The sequence below is a fragment of the Glycine max genome, chromosome 6 (assembly GCF_000004515.6).
Source record: "Glycine max cultivar Williams 82 chromosome 6, Glycine_max_v4.0, whole genome shotgun sequence".
NCBI classification, from domain to species: domain Eukaryota; kingdom Viridiplantae; phylum Streptophyta; class Magnoliopsida; order Fabales; family Fabaceae; genus Glycine; species Glycine max.
In genome coordinates this window covers 10721627-10746478 of record NC_038242.2, presented here as the reverse complement: position 1 = coordinate 10746478, position 24852 = coordinate 10721627, and the positions used below count along the sequence as shown (strand labels likewise).

Below are 24852 nucleotides of genomic sequence, written 5' to 3'. Positions count from 1 at the left end.
TCTTTGTAAGATCTACTACTTTTTTTGTTTAATGTTAACCTTTCCATTCATAGAATAAAATAAATCTTGACTAATTCAGAGTTCGACCGAAAAATAAGCAAAATTCGATAAAAAATTATTTCCGTCATGAATCAAACTTGAATAATACTCGAATGATTTAATTTTAACTTCATATTAATCATTTGTGTCAAATTACTTGATTACCAAAAAAATATTTAAGCAACTCAATCAACAACAATTATGCATCATGATGTTCTCATATCCGATTTTGATCAAGTTCAATTGATTTTACTTTGCAACACTAGTTTTGAGGTTGACCAAATTAATCTGTTAACTAGTTTCTAATTCGATTGCTCGATCCAATTCAATTTGGACTACAATGATTTTTTTAATGCAAAAAAAAAAAACTTATGTATTGTATTGAAACTTTTGTTTTAAAAATAATTTAAACTAATATTGGTGATAAAGAATTTTCACTACATAGTTCTTTATTAAATTTAATGAGTGCTTAAATTGATTTTTCATTTAAAATAATTTATAATCAATTTTTTTGCCTAATATGTTCTAGATATTTCTTTGTAATTACGTGTTTTTGTATTAATAAGTTTTCATTTAAAATTTTCAATATTATTATAAAATTAATACAGTAGAATTACAATAGTAGGGGGAGCAAAAATAAAAAAACATTTAAATTGTCTTAAAAAAACATTTAAATTGCACTTATCTTCTTGAATATTTGATTTGACATTAACACTAAGTCAAACACAAGTTTGGCACCCTCAAGTTGAATACATTGGTCCCTACAATTCTGCAAATGTTGGATCTATTTGGTCTCTAAAAATATAAACATAATTACCTCCCTGGTGTTAGGTGTTAACCTTGTTAACTTCCTGTTGATATTATTTAAAAAAAAAACAAAAAAACACGCTACTTGTATTTGTAATATTATTTTTTTAATCTTAATCCTCTAGTTCATTAATAAAAAAAATTCTAATTAATATGAAGTTTAACGAACAAAATTTATTCCTATAAAAGATGAAACTTAAATAATATTCAAACAATTTGAAATATTATTTGAAATAACACAATGGCTATATTCGCATGACCCATAAAGGAAACCGATGGCATTCGACTGACCAAATGCAAATATAAAGGTGTGTTCTATGTGTGATACAGTATGCTTATGTTTTTTTTTTTTTTTTTTTGAGAGGACAGTATGCTTATGTTACATCCACCAAGTGTGTTTGATTTTTAAAAACAGTACAAAAAAAATATATTATCATCGAATCATTTACTATGTATACTAAGATAATTGACTTTTTCAATAATTATTTTAAAATTTATATCTAGAATTTTTTTAACTAATTGATAATATAAAATTATTTAGAATGACAATGTATTAAAATTAATATAAATTTATTTAGAACGGCATTTGATGATTCCTTTTATGCTCTTGTGGTTTGTAGGATGTCATAAGAGGAATCAAATGAACGGAAGGTACAATTGTCAAAGTTAATGCAACCTGCTATATATAATTAAGTGGTGCATAGTCTTTACTTGGACCACAAAATGTTCCTTTCTTATTAATGCCATTTTTTTCTTGACAGTTGACAGGACATCAAGAAATGTGAAAAGTATGGTCATGGTGAAGCAAAATTTTATACCCAACATGTACGAGACAATTTTCATATCCACCACTTATATGAATCTTAGTATCCAATTTATATTTAATGGTAAGTTTTTAGTAATATGTATGAAGTCTTAGCGGCTATTGTATAAATAAAAATTAACTAAAGGCAAGCTTTGTTCTATGCATATGCAACAGTCGTTATGGTAATCAATTTAGGAGAATTGATCTGGTACCAGGTGTGAAAGTATTACCCACTTGCTATTAACTTTGAAGAAGAAAAAAGCTCTCTTCCACCTTGAAAGGCAAAAGAGGTTCATGGAGTTTAAGCCACGAAGAAGTAAAGGTTGAATCAATTTTGTTTGTTTATTTGAAAGAAAAAAAAAAACAGGATGAGGACTTCATAAGAATGAACACTTATAAATGATAATTCCATAACCAGACTCTGTAATGGAACCCCAAGCCATGAAATCATGAAATTGTTTGGAAAGCAACTATTATTGGAAAAGTTTGAATTATTTGTAAAAATGAAATAGGAAAACTAAATAAATCTTATTTATTACAAAAGAAATAAATGCATTGTAACCAAAGAAGATATAAATACAAAATTTAAAAGTAATTTTATTACATTATATTTTATCAGAAAAAAAAATTCTGACAAACATTTTGTTGTTAGCTTTTTTACATGGACAGGTGTGCTTTCCACCACTTGGCTGTTAATTATTGATATGGGGGATTTCAGTACCCTCAAGGGTCTGTTTGGAAGAGGAGAAGAGAATGAAAACGAAGAAAAAAAAAGAAAAATATTTAAATTAAAGAAAAAAGATGAAGATGTGAAACCCATATTAATTTTTGAAAATTTTCTTTCATTTTCTCTCTTTTCTTCTCTAACCAAACATAGGGCAAATGTCGTGGACTTTAGGCGGCAAAGATAACTCTGGCGAGCAGTAGCAACACCTCTGAGTGGCTGAAGCTGAAAAAACCTGCACATACATTCCAATGCCCAAATCAACCAATATAGAAAATATGTAAAATGATACATAGATGTTTTCCTAAAGACATGTGACGCCATGTATAGAGGTAAATGCCAAGAATAATGCTTAATTGATTACCTTGGGCCAAGTGGTAGGCCCATAATGAGTCTAAAACAAGTATCAAGTAAATCTTTAAGTAAGCTCTTGAATTTATATGTTTACTTAAAAAAAATGTTGAAAACATCATTTTCAAATTGGTTAGATGTTGATTTCTTAAAAAGGCCATGTTACTTAGAGTTTAATTCATCCAAGTTATATGTTCAAAATACAAGATTTTTTAAAACAGGGAAATTTGAGTTTGAAGTCTAAGCCAGATAGCCAAGACAAATGAAAAAATCGTTAAGGGTCAAAAACTGAAGATTTTGAGTGAAGCATTTAGAAGTACCAAGTCAAATGGCTGTTACCAGCGATTATGGATAATACTTGGATCAGCCAACATAGTTGGGATGTTGGTTCCTCCTTTTTGATGCTTCCTCTCCCCCATTTTAAAAAAAATATATATACTTTGATCAACCATATATGAAAAGGTTATTTTAATGCATTATAAAATGACCCTAAATTATTTATTTCTAACCCGTTCATTTTATTGCTTGCTCTTTTATAAATATGGACACAGATTTCCCTTCCACCACTTGATTGATAATTAATTATAAAGTAAATATCTAGCTTAGAACTTGAATTTTGCAAGCAATGCCATTTACTCATTGAATTCAATGAAACAAAGAAAAAAAGTAATCTCTAAATTAGTAAATCATCATTCACATTCATTTCTCCATTGAGTTTAATGGAACGACATTCTACACGTCACATTAAATACTTACATGAAATGTTATGTATAGTCTACTTGATATGTTTGTGTACAACTCATGTGCATAAACTATTTTGAAGAGTTTAAAATTAGATGTGAAAAGTAATAGAACTTTTAATTGAGTCATTGAATTTGACACTCACTATTATAAAAAAATAGTCCTTCGATTTATATTTCATCATTCACATAAGTCTAAATATTAACTTGTGTTTGTTGTTTTTAATAGAGGATCATAATAATCACCTTAAATATTTTCATAACACACAAATGAAATGACTTTTGCAACTAAAAATATGAACTAGGTTTTATATCTTCATATTTATTGTGTCTTAACTTTGTGTTATGCATGACTATTATATTTATTTATGGGTGCAAAGTAAAGACACAAAGAATATATAGTGTATAACCCTAGTTTCTAATTATTAGAATAAAAAAGATATTTCATGAGTACACAAAGATACTCAAAGTGCCAACTAGCACAGTCCATTAAAGATAACAAATACAAATTGATATTTGGACTAATGTAAATAATGAAATCAAACTTAGGGACTATTTTTTATTTTCATCAACATTTTGTTCAATTTTTGCATTTTGATCAATTTCCCACACTAAGCTTGTGCATTTGTGTTTGTAAGAGATTAAATTCCCATAAATCATAGTTTATTTTTGCAAAAATAACAATGAACAATTTTTTTAAAAAAATGAGCAGATGTAACCTAATTAAAATAAAATCATGAATTATGAAGGGGTAGCTCGAATCACCATCTCCAGGATTAATTGGGAATTCAACAATACAAAGTTATCATCCAATTTTTGTATTTTTCATCAATGTCATTCCCATCCAAAAATGACAAAGTGAACAAGAGGAGCATACATATATTATAATTACATATTGACATAGGGATGGAAGGAGAAAAGTGAAAGGTTTGAGGGAGAGATGAGATTACCTTGTTGCAGGGTCAAACGGTGGAGAGATTGATGCAAGAACAGCGCTCCAAAGAAGCAAAGAAAGCGATGACAACTCGATTACAGAAGCCAAATTGAAATCATCTTTGTGGAATAGTATTTTGGAGGGAAGAAAAAATATGTAAAAAGTATAGGGAATTAAAAAACAAAAACAAGAATGAATAAAAATATGTAATATTTTGGTTTAAAAGAAATAGAAAAGAAAAAATAATAAAAACAAAATACTTATGAGATTATTCACTATTGAATGATTAAAAAAATATAATACTCCGATTTGATTCTCAAATTTTATTAAAGTACTTAATGGAGTTCTTATATATTAATTTTTTTAATAATTAATACTGTCATTTCTGATAATTTAGACTAATTTCGTTAATTGAAGTTTTTAAAAATATATGAATTAAACTGAACATTTGAAAACCAAATTGATGATTAAGTGGATTAAAAAAGGATTACATTGTTGGGGATTATTAATTAATAAAAATGGGAGAAAAGAAAGAAGCAATGATGTGGTGCCACGTGACATATTTATCCGCGGATAAAGCATTGGCGGAGTGGTCTGGAAGCTCCAACACTGAAGTGAAGAGAGAAACAATGGCCAATGTTTCAATTCCACTCCCACGAAACGGTTTCTCCAAACCCAATTACTCGACAAAACGCCCATGTTTCACCCCTTCAGCTTCAACACTCAGAATTTCTTGCTCTGGTCCAACTCTTTCTCTCTTATTTAATTTGTTGTATTATATGATATAAACAATGCTTATTGCTTAGTAATTTGCTTCATTCCAACCTATCAATGTGCTATCTAAAATCCACTTTTAGTTATCGATCTCCACATCAAAGTTATCTAGAATGAGTAGTGTGCCTGGTGTTTCGTAGGAGTGGCTGAGTTTGATGGATCTCATCAGAAAAAAGGAGGTTTGTTTAATTTCAATGGAATCAAGGGCGTGGCTTGTGGTATTCTTGCAGCTTGTGCTGTTACTTCTGCTGCATTTCCTGTTACTGCTGCTACTCAGGTTTTAATTGAGCTTAAAATTTTAAATGCATTTGCTAGGATATCTTATTTTGATCTATGGAAGTTCAACAAAGAATCATATAATAATTAATTGACTGCTAGGTTCTTGGGGTTGCCTGACTTGCTTGCAGTCATGTAATTAAACTTCATATTTTAGAAAGAAAACTGCTGGGATTGATATGCCTTGAATTCCCAATATTCACTGTTAAGCTCCCATTTGCAAACACAAGTTAAAGGAGACCACTTGTTTGTTTGTTCATTAGTTGCTTTGTGGAACTGTCAAGATGATCGACTAAGGTTGCAAAAAATGAAGTGGTTTCTCTCTCAATGTATCTTTTGATTCCTTTCAGTTAACATGATATAATCAACATATTCGGTCGTTACAGCTGATAAGGTGATTTTTCTTTGGTTACCTACTTACCATAGGAAGGAATGATGGATAGCTTATGGTTTTGAGGATGTATGATGATTGATGAAATAGTTAAATTTTGTTGAAGGCAACAAATATGTTCAAATTATAACACTCAGCTTTTGACATGCTAGGACACTTGAGGCAAACCACACTACTTTGTTTGGAGTATGGTTCCTTCTATACGTGGGGTTTGATTAGGAAGCCTATTACAAGTTTGGTTAAAATTAGACTATCTTCAGAAACATTTCTCTCATTATTCTGATGGTCTTTTGAATAAATCCTAAGAGCCTCACATTGATGTCCTTCACAACTTTGCAGATTTGACTTGCCTCGGGGAATCACAAGGCCTATTTTCATAATATATTCTTCTTTTCTTCTCTGATTAAAATAAAATTTTCAAATTATTCAGTTTTAGTAGCGTGTCATGTCAGTTATAAATGTTAGCAAAAGTTTAAATTTGTGAAAGACAAATGTGATTTACACATGTCTTCAAAAGAAGCAGTTGAGGAGAGAATGCAACACCCACTATGTTTTCCTTGCAGAGGCTTCCCCCATTGTCAACTGAGCCCAATCGCTGTGAGCGTGCATTTGTTGGCAACACAATTGGTCAGGCAAATGGTGTATATGATAAACCATTAGATCTCCGGCAATGTGATTTCACAAATGAGAAAACCAACCTTAAGGGGAAGTCCCTGTCTGCTGCACTCATGTCAGATGCTAAGTTTGATGGAGCTGATATGACAGAAGTTGTAATGTCAAAGGCTTATGCTGCTGGTGCCAGCTTTAAAGGTAACAGTTTTTACTTGTGCAAAATCAACTAAATGTTAGATTAGTTTGTCACTTCGTCAGCCTTTATAGATGACAAATTTTAAGTTTTCCAACAATCTTACTATCCTGAACATTTGGGCCATAATATTTATGAAGAATATCCTTTTTTTTAGAGCAATCTACAAGCTAGAATGGTAAAAGATATAAAACTACCTTGATATTATTCATCTTTCACGAAACTGGAAATCTGTTTGATTAAGAGATGTTCTGATAATTATCATGGAGCTTATGCCAACCTGTGGAGCGTGGAATGACTCACCTATATTCATTCTTGAAAGTGTTCTTCCCCAAACTTTAAGGAATATGGCGAGCTTGTGGATATTTTATTGAATAAAGTTCCAATTTCCAAAATTGCATGTCAACATGCTATTTGCCAACTAGACAAAACAATGATCCAAGGATATTTTACAGGGGTGGACTTCTCAAATGCAGTCTTGGACCGTGTGAACTTTGAGAAAGCTGATCTTGAAGGAGCTATATTTAAGAACACGGTATTGTCAGGATCCACCTTTGATGATGCTAAGCTGGACAATGCAGTTTTCGAGGACACTATCATTGGTTACATTGATCTCCAGAAACTATGCACAAATAAGACCATTGGTGATGAATGGAGAGTTGAACTAGGATGTCGATGAAAAGCAAAGTCTTCACTGTCTTCTATTTCTAGTATGCTGCTATGCTATGACATGACACAAATATTTTGATGAGGGTAACTAGTGGATGAATGCTACGTCCAGAAGTAAATTCAATTCCTTGCTTTTCCTGTATGATATTGTATAACTTATATTATTCCCTGTGATTTTAACATACAAATTGAAGACGCTGGTATAATTAATAATTCTACTTGTATTTTTTTTACTATATCTCGTTGATTCTTTCCAACCTTGTTAACTTTTCAGTCTTCACCAGTCACCAAGAAATTGTTTATTAAACTTTATTTTGTACTATTACTAATATCAAATTCAAATATCAATTTAGGAAGCATGGTTTAGAAGCAAAGGGCAGACTTTTCGTTTACAAGAACATAGGTTACAACTAAACTTAAAGAATATGGTGTTGTGGAGTACCCTCCGGTGGTATTATGTCATTCAAATATTGAAACTTGAAATTTGCAAGACATAAAATAATTGTTTTTATTTTAGGGAGTTCCCGGCAGCAACCTAGATGGAGCTTGACACCGGGCATTAAATCTTGTACTTGCAGAGCCTCTTAGGAGAAACTAGAGTCTAGAGATATAATCCTTCAACGGTTTTCTTGGTTTTTGCCTTATATATGGCCATGAGGCTTGCTTGGGTTCCCTGCGTCATTCCTTGTGAAAAGGATAGGTGACCAAATGTTCGAAGGCTTAGGTGGCATGATTGGAATTCTGGGGAAGGGTTGTTGTAGACATCTCAACATGTTGTGCCTACAATCTTGAACTCTCATCCGGTTTTGCTTTTTGATCAATAGAGCCTGCTCATGAATCAACTGATTAGCTTCTCCCTCTCCACAGTGTTGCCATTTGGGGGAGAGTGATTGGGAATCAGATTGACCAAGATCGATTAAAAAACATAAGAGAGAATTAATCGTTCCTACATGTCCTGCACTAGCTCATGATTTATGAATGTGTACCTCGTGTCTTTGATGGGTGTAGTCATCCTCCATCATATCTCTTATTGTTGCCAATGCCGAAAGTGTTACCTAGTGGGGGTCCAAACATTTTTCGTGGAATAAGAAATACTTTATAATATTTTTACAAAATAAAAATATTATAAATTTTTACATGACAAGAAAAGTCTAAAATATTTGAGGCAATGGAAGAAAATAGAATCAAATTGAATTCAGTTTAAAAAATAAATAACCTAGTTGAATCTTTTAATTTTTTTTTAACAAAAAACCTTTTAAAGTTAAAGAAACCAAATTGAGTATTTTAAAAATAAGAGAATCAAATTAAATCTAAAAATTAAATTAGATGACAAAATAGTAACTAAAAATAAAAATTAAAAGGATAAAGTAAAAAAATTAATATCAATTTATTCTCTTTTTTTTATTTCATATTTTTTTATATACATTTTAAAAAAAGTTATCTTATGGGACTAATTCTTATTTTTTGGGGGGACAATTTTTTTATTACACATATATACAAATAAATAAATAAAATCTTGTGAGAGCAATTATTCCTACACCCCCAATTAGGAATGAGAAGGGGTGGGTCGGGACGGATTATTCCATTTGCGTCCCTACAAAAGGTGCGACGGTCTCAAGTTTATAAAAGGCAAAAGTGAAAAAATAAAACCCAATTCCATCTTCATTGGATTTTATCAGTTTGGAGAAACTCGTAGGAACCCATCTCACTTTTTAAAAAAATTATTTATTCGTATACTTTAAATAAGCCATAGATTAAGTTATTAAATATATTTTAATTAAAATCATTATATATAATTTAATAAAAACAAATAATGTAAACATATTTAAAAATTAAATTATATTTTTTAGCTAATGTATAATTTAATTTTGTTATAATTAATAATATAATTATAATATCATTTATTTAACTATTAAAATAATTATAAATAATATAGTAGGAAAATAATTATATAATTAGCAATTACATATAATATATATATAATAATGGAATCATATATAAATATATAACTATATTATGAATAATTATAACAATATATATAGTGGATGGGACGTGGCAGGAAGTAACGTATCCAAACATGAATCTAACCTGACCCCTGGTTAAAATGATTTTTTCCCATCAAAATAAGAATGGAATCAAATAAGTATCCAAGGATTTAATTTTTATTGTTATGTCTACCCAAGAATTCCCCGGTGCCCATAAAACTTTAAAACTCAAATAAAGTTTGAGAGATAAAGAGACAACATATCATGTATAGGCAAAGCCAGGTCTCAGGGTATGTATGGCCTTTTCCTTCTGTCATAAGGGATAACTTGATTGTCTTTGTCTTACTACTAAGTATTAGTTGAGATCCTAAGATTTTTGGAGATGGCTCTAGTGATCAGTTATGGTGGCAGTTATAGGTTAAGCCCTTACCATTGGCCATCCATATATATTCCTCAAAACATATGCAAAGAATATTTGGCTTCGATTGAATATCTAATATTAAATGGAATGGAATAAAAAGATTGGAGAAAACAGATTAAAAATATTATTTATTGTTTAGATATTTTATAATGAGTTAAATAAAGCTTCTGCTCCATTATTTAGACATCATATGGAACGAAATTTTTTGTAATTATATTATTCTAATTTAGTCTTATTTTAAATAATAACAACTAAAAACGCTAGAGTCCAGGATGCCTACGAAGTCTCATTATCAGAGTACTTTAATTAATAAAATTTGATCTATAAATGGTGCACGATGCATGCAAATGATAGGATGAATATGTCAGCAACCGAGCAAGAACGACATTGTTGATGCGTCCAAAATTGTTTGGTATAACCTGTGACACAGACCAATAATGGTGAAAAACCATGGCCTAAACTCACATCAGCATTAGCCAATAGCCAACAACAGGTTTGGCTCCCTCTATGAATTATATGATAATTTGGATTAATACAGCTTGTGTTCTCTCTCCCGATAAAATCATGCACCACTTCGTATTCCAACTATACTGTAAAATGGGCAAAATTGTTATAACAATATGGGTGATTTTTATTCCATTATAGATCTCTCAAATTAGAGAGACAAAAAGTTAAATATTAAATAAAATAAGACGAGAGATACATGCAAAGAATCATCTTATTATAGTTCAATAATTTACACTAAAATATCATTCCACTTCACTTTATATTATCTTGTACCACCACTCCAATGCCTTTATAAGTGAGGATGCTTGCTGATAAGCTTATGCTATCACTATTGGTCAATACACAATTTAGTGACCAACTTATCACGACATATTGATGTCCAATAGACTACGCTGTTAACTAATTCAGAAATTTATTTACTCATTACTTTTGTATATTTTTATAAATAAAAGAAAAATAAAAAATAAAATGAAGTATAGATAAATAAAAAAATACTACACAAACTAGTGTGTCTGTCCGTATTTTTTAATTTTTAAGTAAGATGTAAAAAATTTAATATTGTATAATATTTTTATTTATACATTGATGTCTATTATTATAAATTTTATTTAATTTATTTTTTGCTTAATACATGCCATTTCATAAATTTTCCTGATTATTTTATTTAAGTATGATATTTCTTAAACCTTGTGAAATTATTATGGATGATAAATTTTTCCTCTGAATATTTCAATTGAATCAAATAAAGTATAATATCTATATCTAAAGAGATAAAAAGGAAAAAAAATAATGTGATCAATTATATGATAAGAAAGAAATAGAAATATGGAAAGTAAAAAGTGAATAAGTACATAGAGGTGGTTCGCCGTTGTTCCGTCAAAACCCAACTAAATATTTTTAAAAGAAAAGTAAAATCTTAAAAAAATATTAAAAAACACTAATTCATTTCCTTTTAAAACAGCACTCATTTTTACTTTATATACATTAAATATTAATGGACAACAGGGGTTAAGTCCACGGATCAATCCATCTTATCCCACTAATCCAAGGAATTTAACCTATTTTTGTCACCTCAAATTTTTAAATCTTTCACTTTTGTAGCTCCTTTTAGTTTTCAAATTGCCTTTTCTGAATCACTTCCTTTTTTATTAAACAATTCTTTTAGTTGAGAAAATGAAAGGGGAGAGATTTTGATGGAAAGGAGGGGAGGTAATTTTTTTTTTTTTTGGATCACAGAGGGAAAGGAGGAGTTTTTAAAATAATTTTATTTTTCTATCCTTGTAATTTTAAATTTCAAAATACAAATAAAGACATCTTAATCATTTCAATTGAAATGTAAATCTCTTTTCCTTCCCGGCTCCTCCAAATCATTCATATTGGAAGAGAGAAAAATCAGATAAAGAGAGATTTTGTTCTCCATTCCCCTCCCTTCCTAACAATTAAATCAAATAAAAAAAGTTTTTTTTAAAAAAAAAACCTCTTGATCTCTTTGGTCTCCTTTATTTTTCTCCAACCAAGCAGTAATTAGGTAAACAAAGGTAAAATAAATAACTAATCTTGGTTGCTAATAAAATTTCTCACTAAGCAAATATAAGCAAATAAAAATCCCCCCAGTATGCTTATTCACACATTACTTTTGTATATTTTCCAGATCTTATATTTTCATTATGTCAATCACTGTTTGCATTTGTTGAAAATTATTAATAGCTAAGTTAGTTGTAAAATAACAGAATTGAAAAAAATAGCTAGAATGGAAATAATAATAATATATCAAAATAAATGTTAAAATTCAAATTCAAATACATAATAAATGAAAATAAACATAAAAATATATAATAAATGAAAAATAAACATAAAAATATATAACATACTATTATGTAATAGATTACAACATCTAAATTCTCAATTGTAAAATATAAATTGACTATTTACTCCAAAATTATTGCAATTTAAAAGTTGATCATATAATTTTTCTTAGCCGTCTGAATAATTTAATTACAAATTATCTTTATTTTGAGTAAAAATAGAAGAAATAGATTCAATAGAAAAGAATTACTGTAAAAAAAATTAGACTGAGTTGTATAAGAGTTTGACTCAAAGTCTTTTACTTTTATTAATGTAAAGATTTGATTTAAATTTTTCTTATGATATTCGATAAAATTAGTAATAATTTTATCTAATTCGAATAGATATATCTGATAGAATATATGTGATCTAAAAGTAAAATAAAATAAATATTTATCTGGCTCTTTTTATCGTCTCCTTTTATTCTACTTCCTCTTTTGATTTTATCCTATTGAGAACAACAAAATAGTCCTTTATATTCGTATATAATGAAAGCAAACTGAACAAAAACGCCACTTCTTGGGACTACGAAAATTCGAAATAAAAACGAAGTGCATTAAACAACGTGGTCCATCTCATTAATAAAAGCAAAAATATTCCTCCTTTTTTCCATCCACTTTAACCCTTTGAATCACCAATCGTCGGTGGCGATCTCGCACATAAGTAACACGTGTCGCTCTCGGAACGGATATACTATAAACCCACAGGTAACCCTGGAAGCAGCCGATAACTGCCACCCTAGCGCCAACAACACACGAGAAAGAACCCTCTCACTTCTTCCCACCGAGCCAGCGCATGGTCCTTTCTGAAAATTCCTCCGCAATGTTCCTCAATTTCTCCGCCAATACTCCCAAGTTGGTTCCTCTCGCGCTAGGGTTTTAGTCTACAGCTCATTCTCACACACAACCCTAACAACACAAATTTCCCACTTTCTAGGGTTTCCTTTCGTCATCCACCATGGCCGAGTGGCAGTCCCTCCTCCAATCGATTCTCGTCGGCCTCATTTTCTCTTACCTTCTAGCCAAGCTCATCTCCATCGTCGTTTCCTTCAAAGACGACAATCTCACCGTCACGCGCGCCTCCGCCGCCGAAACCACCGCCACGCGCGCGGAACAATTCGAGGATGCTCTGAAGCGCGACGACGCCGTTTCCTCCGATGCGCGCCCCTTCGAGGAGGAGTCGGTCGTGGCCGAGCACGGCAGCGTGAGGATCGACAGCGATGGCGACTACGACGACGACTGGGAGGGCGTGGAGAGCACCGAATTGGACGAGGCGTTCAGCGCCGCGACGGCTTTCGTGGCCGCCGCCGCCGCCGATCGGCTATCGCAGAAGGTGTCGAGCGACGTGCAGCTACAGCTTTACGGTCTTTACAAGATTGCCACCGAAGGTCCCTGCAGCACGCCCCAGCCTTCGCCCCTCAAAATGACCGCACGTGCCAAATGGTATATTCTTCGCTATTCTCTACTCTCTGTTCTTATACTTGCTTTCTCCACACACGTGACACCGTAGAGGAAAAGAAAGAATAAAAAAAGAGAGTGTAAATTAGGGATCTCTTGTGCTCTTCCGTGTGTTTATATAGCAATGTGTGAAATGTGGGATTGGCGATCATTGAGCTTGTTTTGGATGCATTTGTAGTTTGTACTATTAAAGCTGAGACTCACGCTACAAGTCTACAACTACAAATCCTCTTCGTCTTTTTCTGTTTTGGTTTTTTCTTTTTGTATAGATAATAGTTACTTTTTTTTTTCTTTCTTTTCTGCAGCTTAATGGCATGAGACTGTGAGGAATATCTTATGTGCTATTATTGAATATTGTATGCAAATGTTCAAATAAGGTCATTTCGTTGCCTGTCTCATCTTCCTTTTGTAGGCAAGCGTGGCAGAAATTGGGTGCTATGCCTCCTGAAGATGCAATGCAGAAGTACATTGATATTGTGACCGAGATCTATCCTACTTGGCTTGATGGTTCATCTTTGGTGAGCCAATAAACTGTTTCTTCTTGTGCCTCGATGGATGAATCACTACTTTCTTCAAAAGGAAGAAAAATTATATTTAGAATGAAAGTAGTATGTTTAAATACCTTCTTTGTGTGTTTGTTTTTGCATTGCTCTACCTAACTCCTGGAGTTTCTGTAACAGAGGAATAAAAGCGGCGACAGTGGTGGACATGGTTCAGAGGCTAAGGGACCAATGGGCCCCGTATTCAGCACTTTTGTTTATGAAGAGGAATATGGCAGTGACTCGTAAGATTCCTAAAACTATCAATTGTATGAGATTTAGTGCACAAGTCACTAATTTATTCTGTGTGTGATGCTAAATGTAATTATATTGATGTTCCTGTGATGACTCTGATATTTAGAATGGTGGGGTATCTTGAAAGGATAAGTTTAAGGGTTTTAGTTTCTTTACTCATTTGCAAGGAATGGTAGTATTAAATAAGTTTAAGGGTTTTAGTTTCTTTACTCATTTGCAAGGAATGGTAGTATTAATTAACAACAAATAGGTGGATAAAATTCCCACTGAGAGAGAATTCCATACAAAGTTATTGCATTATTTACTTGTAGAAAACAAAGTATCAAAACCTTATAAATCTAAATCCAAAAATTTACTGTTTCCTTAGATATTGGTGACTTTCCTAGGAAGTACACATTAGTAAGTTGTGATTACAAATGAATATGCTTTATATGCATGATAGTTTTAGAACTTTGAAATAAATAAATAAAAAATTCGTAAATAGCGTTGAGAAATCTCGTAGGACTAAAACATGAGTAATTTTATCTCTCACAGGTAATTTTAGCATTAACTTTTATTTTGTAACTACCTTTCCTTGCAAAATGGAAGTAGCATATGGTGTAATTTTTTAATGTTTGGAATCCTTGTGTAATGCAGTTTTGTGTTTGTTTGGGAGGAACAAGTATTGAACTTAATAAAGTATTCTTATATTGACAAGTTTGAAGTTTCTAAGCATTTAGGCTAGCATAGAATCTTTGGAATTGTTTCTATCGTTTACTTGATGGTACTAGTACAAATCCTTCTCAAGTGTTTATTTTTAATCTGGATGCTTTTCATGTCTCATGACCTCTTTCTTCTACATCATCTTGTCTTTACGCTAAACATCAATCATCACCTATTACTGAACTCCTTAAACCATTGACATTTTTGGGGGATTTTATGAGCTTATCACAAGGTTTTTGAAGTTATAAGTTGTCAAACTTAATATAATAATTATTGGGGATATTTTTTTGATGAATAATAAACTTTGAACAACTATGAAGTAGTAAAACTCAGTAGTCAGGTGCTTCATCATCAAAATGGTACTGTTTCTGCAAAGAACAAAACATTGATAGACATATCGATGTTTAATTTTCTTCCTTTACAGACAAATGGAAGCCATTCATGGATTTGCCAGGGAAGGAGATATGGCTAATCTGCTCAAGTGTATTGAAAATGGTGTTTCAATGAATTTAAAGGGTGAGTTACTTGTAGCTATTTACTCTTCCATGTGTAACTGTGCTGTGAGTTGTCATAATTTTTTTTATTGTTTTGGTTTTTGAATGGGCCAAGCTTTTCATAAAAGCTTGCAGTGAAAAGGTACAGTCAGTGATTTAGCAAGACAACATTTATCTAAATTTCAGCAGCATTGCGTGACAAGCCTAACATGAGTAAATTCATTTTCACTGTTTTTAAAACCAAAGGCAGGTGCTACATTTTTTTACTTTTGTTATGAGTTACAACCCAAAACCCAAGCCATAATCTGCTCACAAGCTGAGCTAATTGAAACACTACTTAGCCTGATAAGCCTAACTAGCTCAAAAACATGGTTAGCAAGACCCTTTCTCAAAACAAATTGTATTTTCTGTTACCTAAATTTCATTAGTCTTATCTACATTTTCAACATCTAAAAGATAATTATCACCTGTTAAAATATGCATACAGTCCAGAAACATCAACCATACACTGAGGGCGAATTTTCCCTCAGGATTGGCTCCATCAGACGGAGAATCCTTTCTTCTCTTGGCTATAAGTCATATCATATTATCTCATCCTTCAATGGGTCTCTATCTTGCTGATAGCCTTCTCCGTGTTCCATTGGCTCCATCTAATGGGTAGCCTCTCAATGCATTGGTGATTAGGGCTGTTCATGGTTTGCTTATTCAAATAATCATAACCATAACTACTAAATAACCAGATTTTGATTATTGAAAGCAGGGAGTTTCAATTTTAGTGAACAAGTCTATGTAGCCTGCTTGAAGGTGTATTTGAAGATAGAAAAATGACTGATAACCGATGTGACACAAAAGGAATAAATCTTGTAGGACTTGCTCTAGGAATTTCCTTTTTATTATGAATATTAGCTGAATTGAAGAAAACTGTCTTTTCACATGTCCAGCCTTCAATTTACTTTTTTTTCCAGTTTGATATCCTGGTTCCTATGTTTTTGGGGGTGGAGTAATACCAGTGATTCAGTGTTTCGTATCCTTTTTTAAATGTGAAAATTTAAAACATAGAAAGGGAAGTAGCTATAATCACTATGGTTGCTCTTCTCTTTCACAAAGTTTGATTCATAATAAGGGAATTAGCTATAATCCCAGCTAATTTGCAATATGCAAATTGTTGATTATTTTTCCTGTAGAGGATACAGCAACATTGGTCATCAGGTAATATATAGGGATGTAGAGGAAATTGTTTCTTCTCTTGATTGCCAATGAGTCCTAAAAGGATCCTCAGCATTGTCATTGTGATTGATATTTTGCTGTCTCCTGCAAATTAATATTTGCCTTTTCTTTACTACTGCTATATTTGCTTTTCTTTATCAACGAGCATTTTTGAAATGAATGCAGACAGTGAGGGCCGGACACCATTACACTGGGCTGTGGATCGTGGCCACCTTAATGTCACAGAGTTGCTTGTTGGCAAGAATGCTGATGTGAATGCCAAGGTATTCTCATTCGTATATGCTTTAGATGTGTTAATGTCAGGGACTACTTATATTTCTGTATTGGCATTGCCGTAACTCTTCAGAGTGAGAATAGAGCAGAACCTTAATTGGATTTTGAACAAGGCATTATTGTTTACTGCAAGAATTGCATAATCTCAGAGTTTAGCCTAGGCTTTGGGAGATTATTTGCTTGTTTCAGTTATTGACACTAATGTCTATTATTTAGCCACTTTATGTCGATCCTGTGTTTTCTTTTTTGGAAGGACAATGATGGACAAACTCCCTTGCATTACGCTGTTACATGTGAGAGGGAAGCCATAGCTGAGTATTTAGTGAAGCATAATGCAGACATATATTCAAAAGATAATGATGGGAGTTCACCACGTGACATCTGTGAGTCAAACTGGCCATGCATGCAGCATGTGGGGGAAGAAGTAAATTGATTGATTGATTGTTTGCTTGTTGCAGCTTCTGGCCAATACAACCTTTTAGCCAAATCCCAAGAGGATGTTCGTGTCTATATAACTTGATTTTTTTTGTCCTTACTCATGATGGTGTATACACCCTTTTCAGTCTAGTGTACGCCTATGCACCGCTTAGGTAATGGTTAGTTAATTAGGTTGTATTCTGTTCTATTATTGTTTCCTCTGCTCAGCTCTTTAAATCTGGCTCTCATTTCTTATATATTTCATGGATAAAGATATACACGGAAACTAGAAATAGTAACAGGGAAAGGGAATCTTAAACGATATTCTTTCCTCGGAAAACCTTCTACCCTTCTATTGAAGGCGATATAGATTTTACAGGGTTATTTTAGGTCTTCAAATGGTGTTAAGATTATCCGCAGTGAAATCTTTGATTGATAATGATGTCGTGATTATGTTGAATCTGATGTTTTAATTAATAATGTAATTTAAATTTGTGTCAAATATTATAAATCATATTTTTTTCATATTAATATTACAAGTATTTGGTAATACCAAATTAGTTGTTGAAGTAGTTAAAATGTATAAATTGACATAAAATCATGAATTATTTTAAAAAATGTAAAAAAATGAATAAACATATTAAAAATAAAAGTGAAAGAAAATATAAAAAAAAAATAAAAGTTAGAAATTATGGTTTAAAAAAAATACTATGTAGTAGTGTTTTAAAAATATCTTACGGAATATAATTTGTGTCAGACATCACCAATGTCTGAAGGTCAGTTTTTATTTAAAGAGCATTATGATTCCCGTAAGTTTATGTTTTAGAAAAAATTAGAAAATTTTCATTAACATTTTCTTTTCAAAACTGCTCGCCTCTTAGACAATGTTAGAATGATTTTTCGTTTTTGTTAATTTTAAATGGATGAGCATTTTTATTTTCACTATTTGAATATCTTATGCTTTTAATATCAACTAAATTGTTTAACAATATCAAAATTAATTCGAAATATATATTTTATCTTCAAAAGTCAAACATGTTTCCAACGTATATATGATATTTAATTTTAATATCAACACTAAATTATTTAAATAACACTTTTTTAATCTATCATTTTACTATTTTTATTTTTACCTTTCAAACAAATATCTTTAGTTATAACTTGAATTTCAATATCTTTTAAAATAAATTATTATTAATAAAAATAATTATAATGGTCAATATAAGTTATTTATCATAAATCTAAAATATAATTTATAAGTATAAATATATTTACTAATGACCACCAAAGGCATGGAACAATTGAGTTTGGCATGCAATTGCCTTAAATATTTGTAAGGAGAGTTTTATCACCTACCGTGAAAATCCTATCCTACTTTAACTAAATTGTGAGTAATGGAGGATATTGTGGTTTAGAAAAATATATATTTACTAATTACATATTTTAACTATAAACTAATTTATATACTTAAAAATATTTTTATTATAAATTTTAGTTGTATAAAATAAATATTTAACCTGTGCAATGTAACATGATAAAATACTAGTTAAATACTTAAATAAAAATAATAGGAGTAAAAAATTTAGAGTAGGAAATTCAAATATATAAAATTAAGAGCAATAAATATATACATTTAAAATATCCGTGTAATATTTTTAAAAGTGAAGGAGTGTACTTTACCCTTGAAAGTTGAAATGTGTATTGATCGTCAGTGACCTAAATAATTCTTAAATTCCTTAGGAAAGTTTTAGTTTTCTTCAATTCCTATGATTGTTGTAAAAAGTTAAATGATTTTAAATCAAAACAAATTAATTTTACACACTTAATCTTAGGCATGATAGATGTCCCAATAAAATCTTAGGCATAATATTTTCTTTAAAAAAAAAATAGCCCACCACCAAAAAAGAAGAATGAAATTGAAGCCGTTGATAGGGTCTATGAAGGTCAATTAGTTTATCTGTTTATGGAACAAGAATAATAATAGGCTTTGATATAACTGACCTTTTCTTCCATCAAAATTCAAATGTTTTTTTTTATAACTAATTAAAATGGTTTATATGTAGAAGTAAATTGGTTTCCTTCCATTATGGATTATGGGTGACACCAAAAACAAAAACAATAATTTCATTCAATTCAAACGCGGGCCCGTCGCCCGGGCAAAAGACACCGCCTTTACGCTGTACCAGCACACGCTATCACTAATCCATTAATTAATCTGAAAATAATACTAATAAATCTTACTAAAAATTTTAATTTATCTGAAAATAATACCAATAAATCTTATCTTTTATAAAAACAAATCTTTTATAGAAAAAGATAAATCATTTCTTAGTTAAAAAAGATAATACTATATGCGATTATTATTAGCGCGTGCTTTTATAAATATTAAAAATATATTTGTTTTTTATATTTTTAATTCGAGTCCTAGCTCCTTGCGATTGTAACCGCTGTTGCAATTTGCTTCTTCATCTTCTTCTTGTTCTTCGCACTATTCTCCGACTCTCTCACTCACACTCTCACTCTCAGTCTCCTTCGTTTTGGTTCTTCAGATCTCTTCTCCGATTTCCGGTAATTACCTTAATCCGATCTCGTTTTTTTTCTTTTTTTCTTTTTTACTTTTCTTTTCCGCTCCGTTTGGCTGGCTATTTTATTTTGATTTTGAATTTAGGCGTTTTAGGTTTTCGTTTGCTTTTGTTTCAATCATGTTAGGGTTCTTCGATTCGATGATTTTGTTGCTTGTTTGAATTGCGATCGATATGAATTGTTGTTTGTGTTGACTCGGATTCGATCTGTGGTTGAGTGAATCTATAACTTCTCACTCGGATTTTTGGGTGAGATGATGAGACACAATCGGTTGCCAAAGTCAACTGTTCTTGTGGCCGCTAAAACTGTATTCCGTATGCACTTGATTACAGATTTAATTTTTTTTTGTTTTCAATATTATAGAAATCGAAAAAAGCATCTAAATTAGGTGTCTCGTTTCAACTAATCTAAGAATATGTAGGGCATGTTCTTCTTTTTTGAGAAATTTATTTAAATAAAGGTTTCCCAGGGTTTTTTCTGTGCTTCTTCGTTCCGGAGTCATGATTTTATATAGGTTATTTTCCTGCTTAATGTCATAATATTGATACAGTGTGGATTCTGAGTTCACTGGTCTTTTTAGTTTATTTCTGGATCTGAGATTGGGATAATTTAACAGAGACTTGCTTCTTTGATTGACTCATTGTGATTGCTCCCTATTTTTTTTGGATTCACTCGACTGAAATTGTAAGAGCTGATTGTTTTGTGCCATCTGGTAGAGCATGGCAATGGAAGTTACCCAGGTGCTTTTGAGTGCTCAATCAATTGACGGAAATGTACGGAAGCATGCTGAGGACAGTCTACGACAATTTCAGGAGCAAAACCTTCCTGGATTCTTGGTCTCTCTATCTGGAGAGTTAGCAAGTGAAGATAAACCGGTTGATAGCCGAAAGTTGGCGGGTTTGATACTGAAAAATGCTTTGGATGCCAAGGATGAAAGCAGAAAGCAGGAATTGGTCCAAAGATGGTTGTCGCTGGACCCTGTGGCAAAGACCCAAGTTAAGTCATGCTTGCTACAAACACTCTCTTCTCTTGTACCTGATGCTCGGTCTACAGCAACCCAAGTTATTGCTAAAGTCGCTGGAATTGAGCTTCCTCAGAAACAGTGGCCTGAGCTGATAGGATCACTTTTATCAAATATTCATCAAGTACCTTCTCATGTCAAACAAGCGACTTTGGAGACCCTGGGGTATTTGTGTGAGGAGGTATCTCCTCAGGTTGTTGATCAGGACCAAGTAAATAAAATACTTACTGCCGTTGTTCAAGGTATGAACGCGTCTGAAGGGAACAATGATGTTAGGCTTGCTGCTACAAGGGCATTATATAACGCTCTTGGGTTTGCTCAGGCTAATTTTGGCAATGATATGGAGCGTGATTATATCATGAGAGTTGTTTGTGAGACAACTGTGTGCCCTGAAGTGAAAATACGTCAAGCAGCCTTTGAATGTTTGGTCTCAATTGCAGCCATGTATTATGAAAAATTGGCTCCTTACATCCAGGATATATATAACATCACAGAAAAGGCTGTTAGGGGTGATGAGGAGCCTGTTGCTCTTCAAGCCATTGAATTTTGGAGTACAATTTGTGATGAGGAGACTGATATCTTGGAAGAATATATGGGTGATTCCAATGGAGACTCCGATATACCTTGTTTTTATTTTATTAAGCAAGCTCTTCCTGCACTTATCCCTCTGCTGTTGGAAACATTACTCAAACAAGAAGAGGATCAGGATCTGGACGAAGGTGCATGGAATATTGCAATGGCAGGTGGTACATGCCTTGGTTTAGTTGCTCGTACTGTTGGAGATGATATTGTGCCACTGGTAATGCCCTTCATTGAGGAGAATATTACAAAACCAGATTGGAGGCAAAGGGAGGCAGCCTCATATGCTTTTGGATCTATCTTGGAGGGGCCTTCACCTGACAAATTAGCTCCTCTTGTTAACCATGCCTTACCATTTATGCTTAGTGCCTTAGTGAAGGACCCAAACAACCATGTGAAAGACACCACTGCTTGGACTTTGGGACGAATGTTCGAATTTCTTCACAGTTCAGTTGTTGGTACATCAATTATTAATGAGGGAAATTGCCAACAGATTATTACTGTTCTCCTTCAAAGCATGAAGGATGTTCCCAATGTTGCTGAGAAGGCCTGTGGTGCTCTGTATTTTCTTGCCCAGGGTTATGAGGATGTTGGACCAACATCTCCTCTAACTCCCTTTTTTCAGGAAATTGTTCAATCCCTTCTAACTGTTACCCACAGAGAGGATGCTACAGAATCACGATTGAGAACTGCAGCATATGAAACATTGAATGAAGTAGTAAGGTGTTCAACAGATGAAACAGCTTCTTTGGTGGTACAACTAGTTTCTGTCATCATGATGGAGCTGCACAAATGTCTTGAAGTACAAAATCTTTCATCTGATGAGAGAGAAAAGCAGAGTGAATTGATAGGCCTTCTTTGTGGATGCATGCAAGTAATTATTCAGAAGCTAGGGTCTTTAGATTCTACCAAATATCTGTTGTTGCAGTATTCTGATCAGATAATGGGACAATTCTTCAGGGTCTTTGCTTGTAGAAATGCCACTGCACATGAAGAGGCGATGCTAGCCATCGGAGCCCTTGCCTACTCGATTGGCCATGAGTTTGCCAAGTACATGCCAGAATTTTACAAGTTTCTCGAGATGGACCTTCAGAACTTTGAGGAGTACCAAGTTTGTGCTGTCACTGTTGGTGTGGTAGGGGACATATGCAGGGCATTGGAGGAAAAAATACTGCCTTATTGTGATGGGATTATGACACAACTTCTCAAGAATTTGTCAAGTGATAATTTGCACCGTTCTGTGAAGCCCCCATTATTCTCATGCATTGGTGATATAGCACTTGCAATAGGAGATAACTTTAATAAATACTTAATGTATGCAATGAACACACTACAACTTGCTGCAGAGATGTATGCCCACACATCAGGTTTTGATGATGAAATGACAGAGTACATTAATTCCTTGAGAAATGGGATATTAGAGGCATATTCTGCGATTTTTCAAGGGTTTAAGAATTCATCAAAGACCCAGCTCTTGATTCCTTATGCACCTCATATCCTCCAGTTTTTGGATAGCATATACGTGGAAAAAGACATGTAAGAATTTTTTTTTTGTTTATTTTTTCTTTTTTATGTATTCATTACTCTTAATTGACTTCATTGCCTTTTTTAATGCAGGGACGAGGTAGTTATGAAAACAGCAATTGGAGTCCTTGGAGATCTAGCTGATACACTTGGAAGCAATGCTGGTTCTTTAATACAGCAGTCTTTGTCAAGCAGAGACTTTTTGAATGAATGTTTGACCTCTGAAGATCATTTGATTAAGGAATCTGCTGAGTGGGCCAGGTTGGCTATCAATCGTGCTATATCTGTTTGAGGTTCATCTGAGTTAGCATATCCATTGTCATAAACTATCTGCATGCATTTGGGTGTGTCGAGGTGGGTCTTGGGATTGCATGTGTCAATTTGTCTCCATGGTCAGACAACAGAAGGTATCAGTCTGAAGGTCTTCTAGTTGTCACTAACTCTTGCATCATCACCAATGCATCACTGACTTTTGCATGAGCACCACTAAGTCCAGGTCTGTCAAGAGGAAGAAGGTAGCAATGAATTTGCAAATGGGGGTGTAGGTCTTCATGAAATTGATTGAATGACCAAGGGGATGCAACTGATTCCTGATTGAGAAATTAAGCTACTCTTTAGTTGGAATTGGATGATGAGTTTGGAGTTGATGCTACGAGAAGATAAACCCATTTGAGCTTGAAAACAGTTTTTTCTGGAACTGGTCATGCGTTATTTGAGTGGTTGAATTTGCAGGGTTGAGCGAACTAGTTTTCATCTACACCACCCTAAGTGCTTTATTTCAAGTGAATCTCTTCCTTTTTTTTTCTTCTGACTTTTAACCTGCATCAAAATCATTGTTTTAATCATCCTATTGTGTATAATTGCCCCTAGGCTGTTTGGTCATCCATATAATTTTTTTTCCTCCATACTTGCTTTTCTAGGCTGGGGATCCATTGTGATTGTTGACCCAGGATGGGAAAGATTACATCCTAGCATTATGCATTTTTTTACATTTCAGTTGGTTTCGTAGGTAAAAAATCATCATGCATTCATGCAATCATCAACCTTTTAATTCCTTTGTTTTGAAATGCATATGTAAATCATATATTGGCTATTCCTGGGGATACAGAAGAAACTTGCTATATACTGTGATGATACCAAAAGAACTTTAGTGTGGTGGATTGTTGTTTCAATTGTTGGAAGGAGTCATCTGGTTTTAGCCTATATTTCTGTTATCTTTCTTTTGTCTAAGTAAAAAGTTTGTGAATGTTGGCGACTTTTGTGGTAATTTTGTCATATTTCCTGTATCTTATTATGATTTGGTGACGTGAATCTTTTTGTTACTAAGATATGTTGTTTAGCCACTTTCAAAGTTCCAAATTTGGAGATCACCCTTGTTTTTTGGTAGACGGAGATCACTGTTAAAACCAATGCTTTCTCGTTCTTGCTAATAATTGCTTTAATCGACTGGGATGTTGAATCGGATAATGAAATAACTATAAACTTAAAAAGATATTTTGCAAGTAGTTATATTTGAATGTAAGTGGATTGTTTTCTAAAATAATATTGATTCAAACTGGATTTTTTAATTGACTTTTACCGATTGCTGGCCAATTTTACCGGCTGTATGGACCAGTAGCTTACCTGGTTTTCAATCCAACTAATAGATCTAATCCGATTTTGAAAATTAGGGAAAATGCTGACTTTAGTAATTTGTTGGCTCAAATAA

The 24852-nt window shown here is 32.6% G+C and overlaps 3 protein-coding genes across 3 annotated transcripts; all 3 read left to right on the top strand.

The window, feature by feature from the left end:
• Positions 1-5005: 5005 nt before the first annotated feature.
• On the top strand, positions 5006-7551 carry LOC100785667 (thylakoid lumenal 17.4 kDa protein, chloroplastic-like). The gene is made up of 4 exons (NM_001254972.3): positions 5006-5141; positions 5315-5451; positions 6405-6651; positions 7102-7551. The coding sequence occupies exons 1-4, from the start codon at positions 5030-5032 to the stop codon at positions 7323-7325; spliced, it is 720 nt and encodes a 239-aa protein (NP_001241901.2). The 5' UTR covers positions 5006-5029; the 3' UTR covers positions 7326-7551.
• Positions 7552-12614: 5063 nt separating this feature from the next.
• LOC100816670 (acyl-CoA-binding domain-containing protein 1) lies at positions 12615-17645 on the top strand. Its single transcript, XM_006581598.4, has 6 exons — positions 12615-13515; positions 13943-14048; positions 14211-14314; positions 15451-15542; positions 16913-17010; positions 17274-17645. The coding sequence occupies exons 1-6, from the start codon at positions 13031-13033 to the stop codon at positions 17451-17453; spliced, it is 1065 nt and encodes a 354-aa protein (XP_006581661.1). The 5' UTR covers positions 12615-13030; the 3' UTR covers positions 17454-17645.
• A 2199-nt stretch (positions 17646-19844) lies between these two features.
• On the top strand, positions 19845-24430 carry LOC100785130 (importin subunit beta-1). The gene is made up of 3 exons (XM_003526679.4): positions 19845-20005; positions 20737-23156; positions 23238-24430. Exons 2-3 carry the CDS (start codon positions 20740-20742, stop codon positions 23434-23436), a joined length of 2616 nt encoding a protein of 871 aa, XP_003526727.1. The 5' UTR covers positions 19845-20005; positions 20737-20739; the 3' UTR covers positions 23437-24430.
• The last annotated feature ends 422 nt before the right edge of the window (positions 24431-24852 follow it).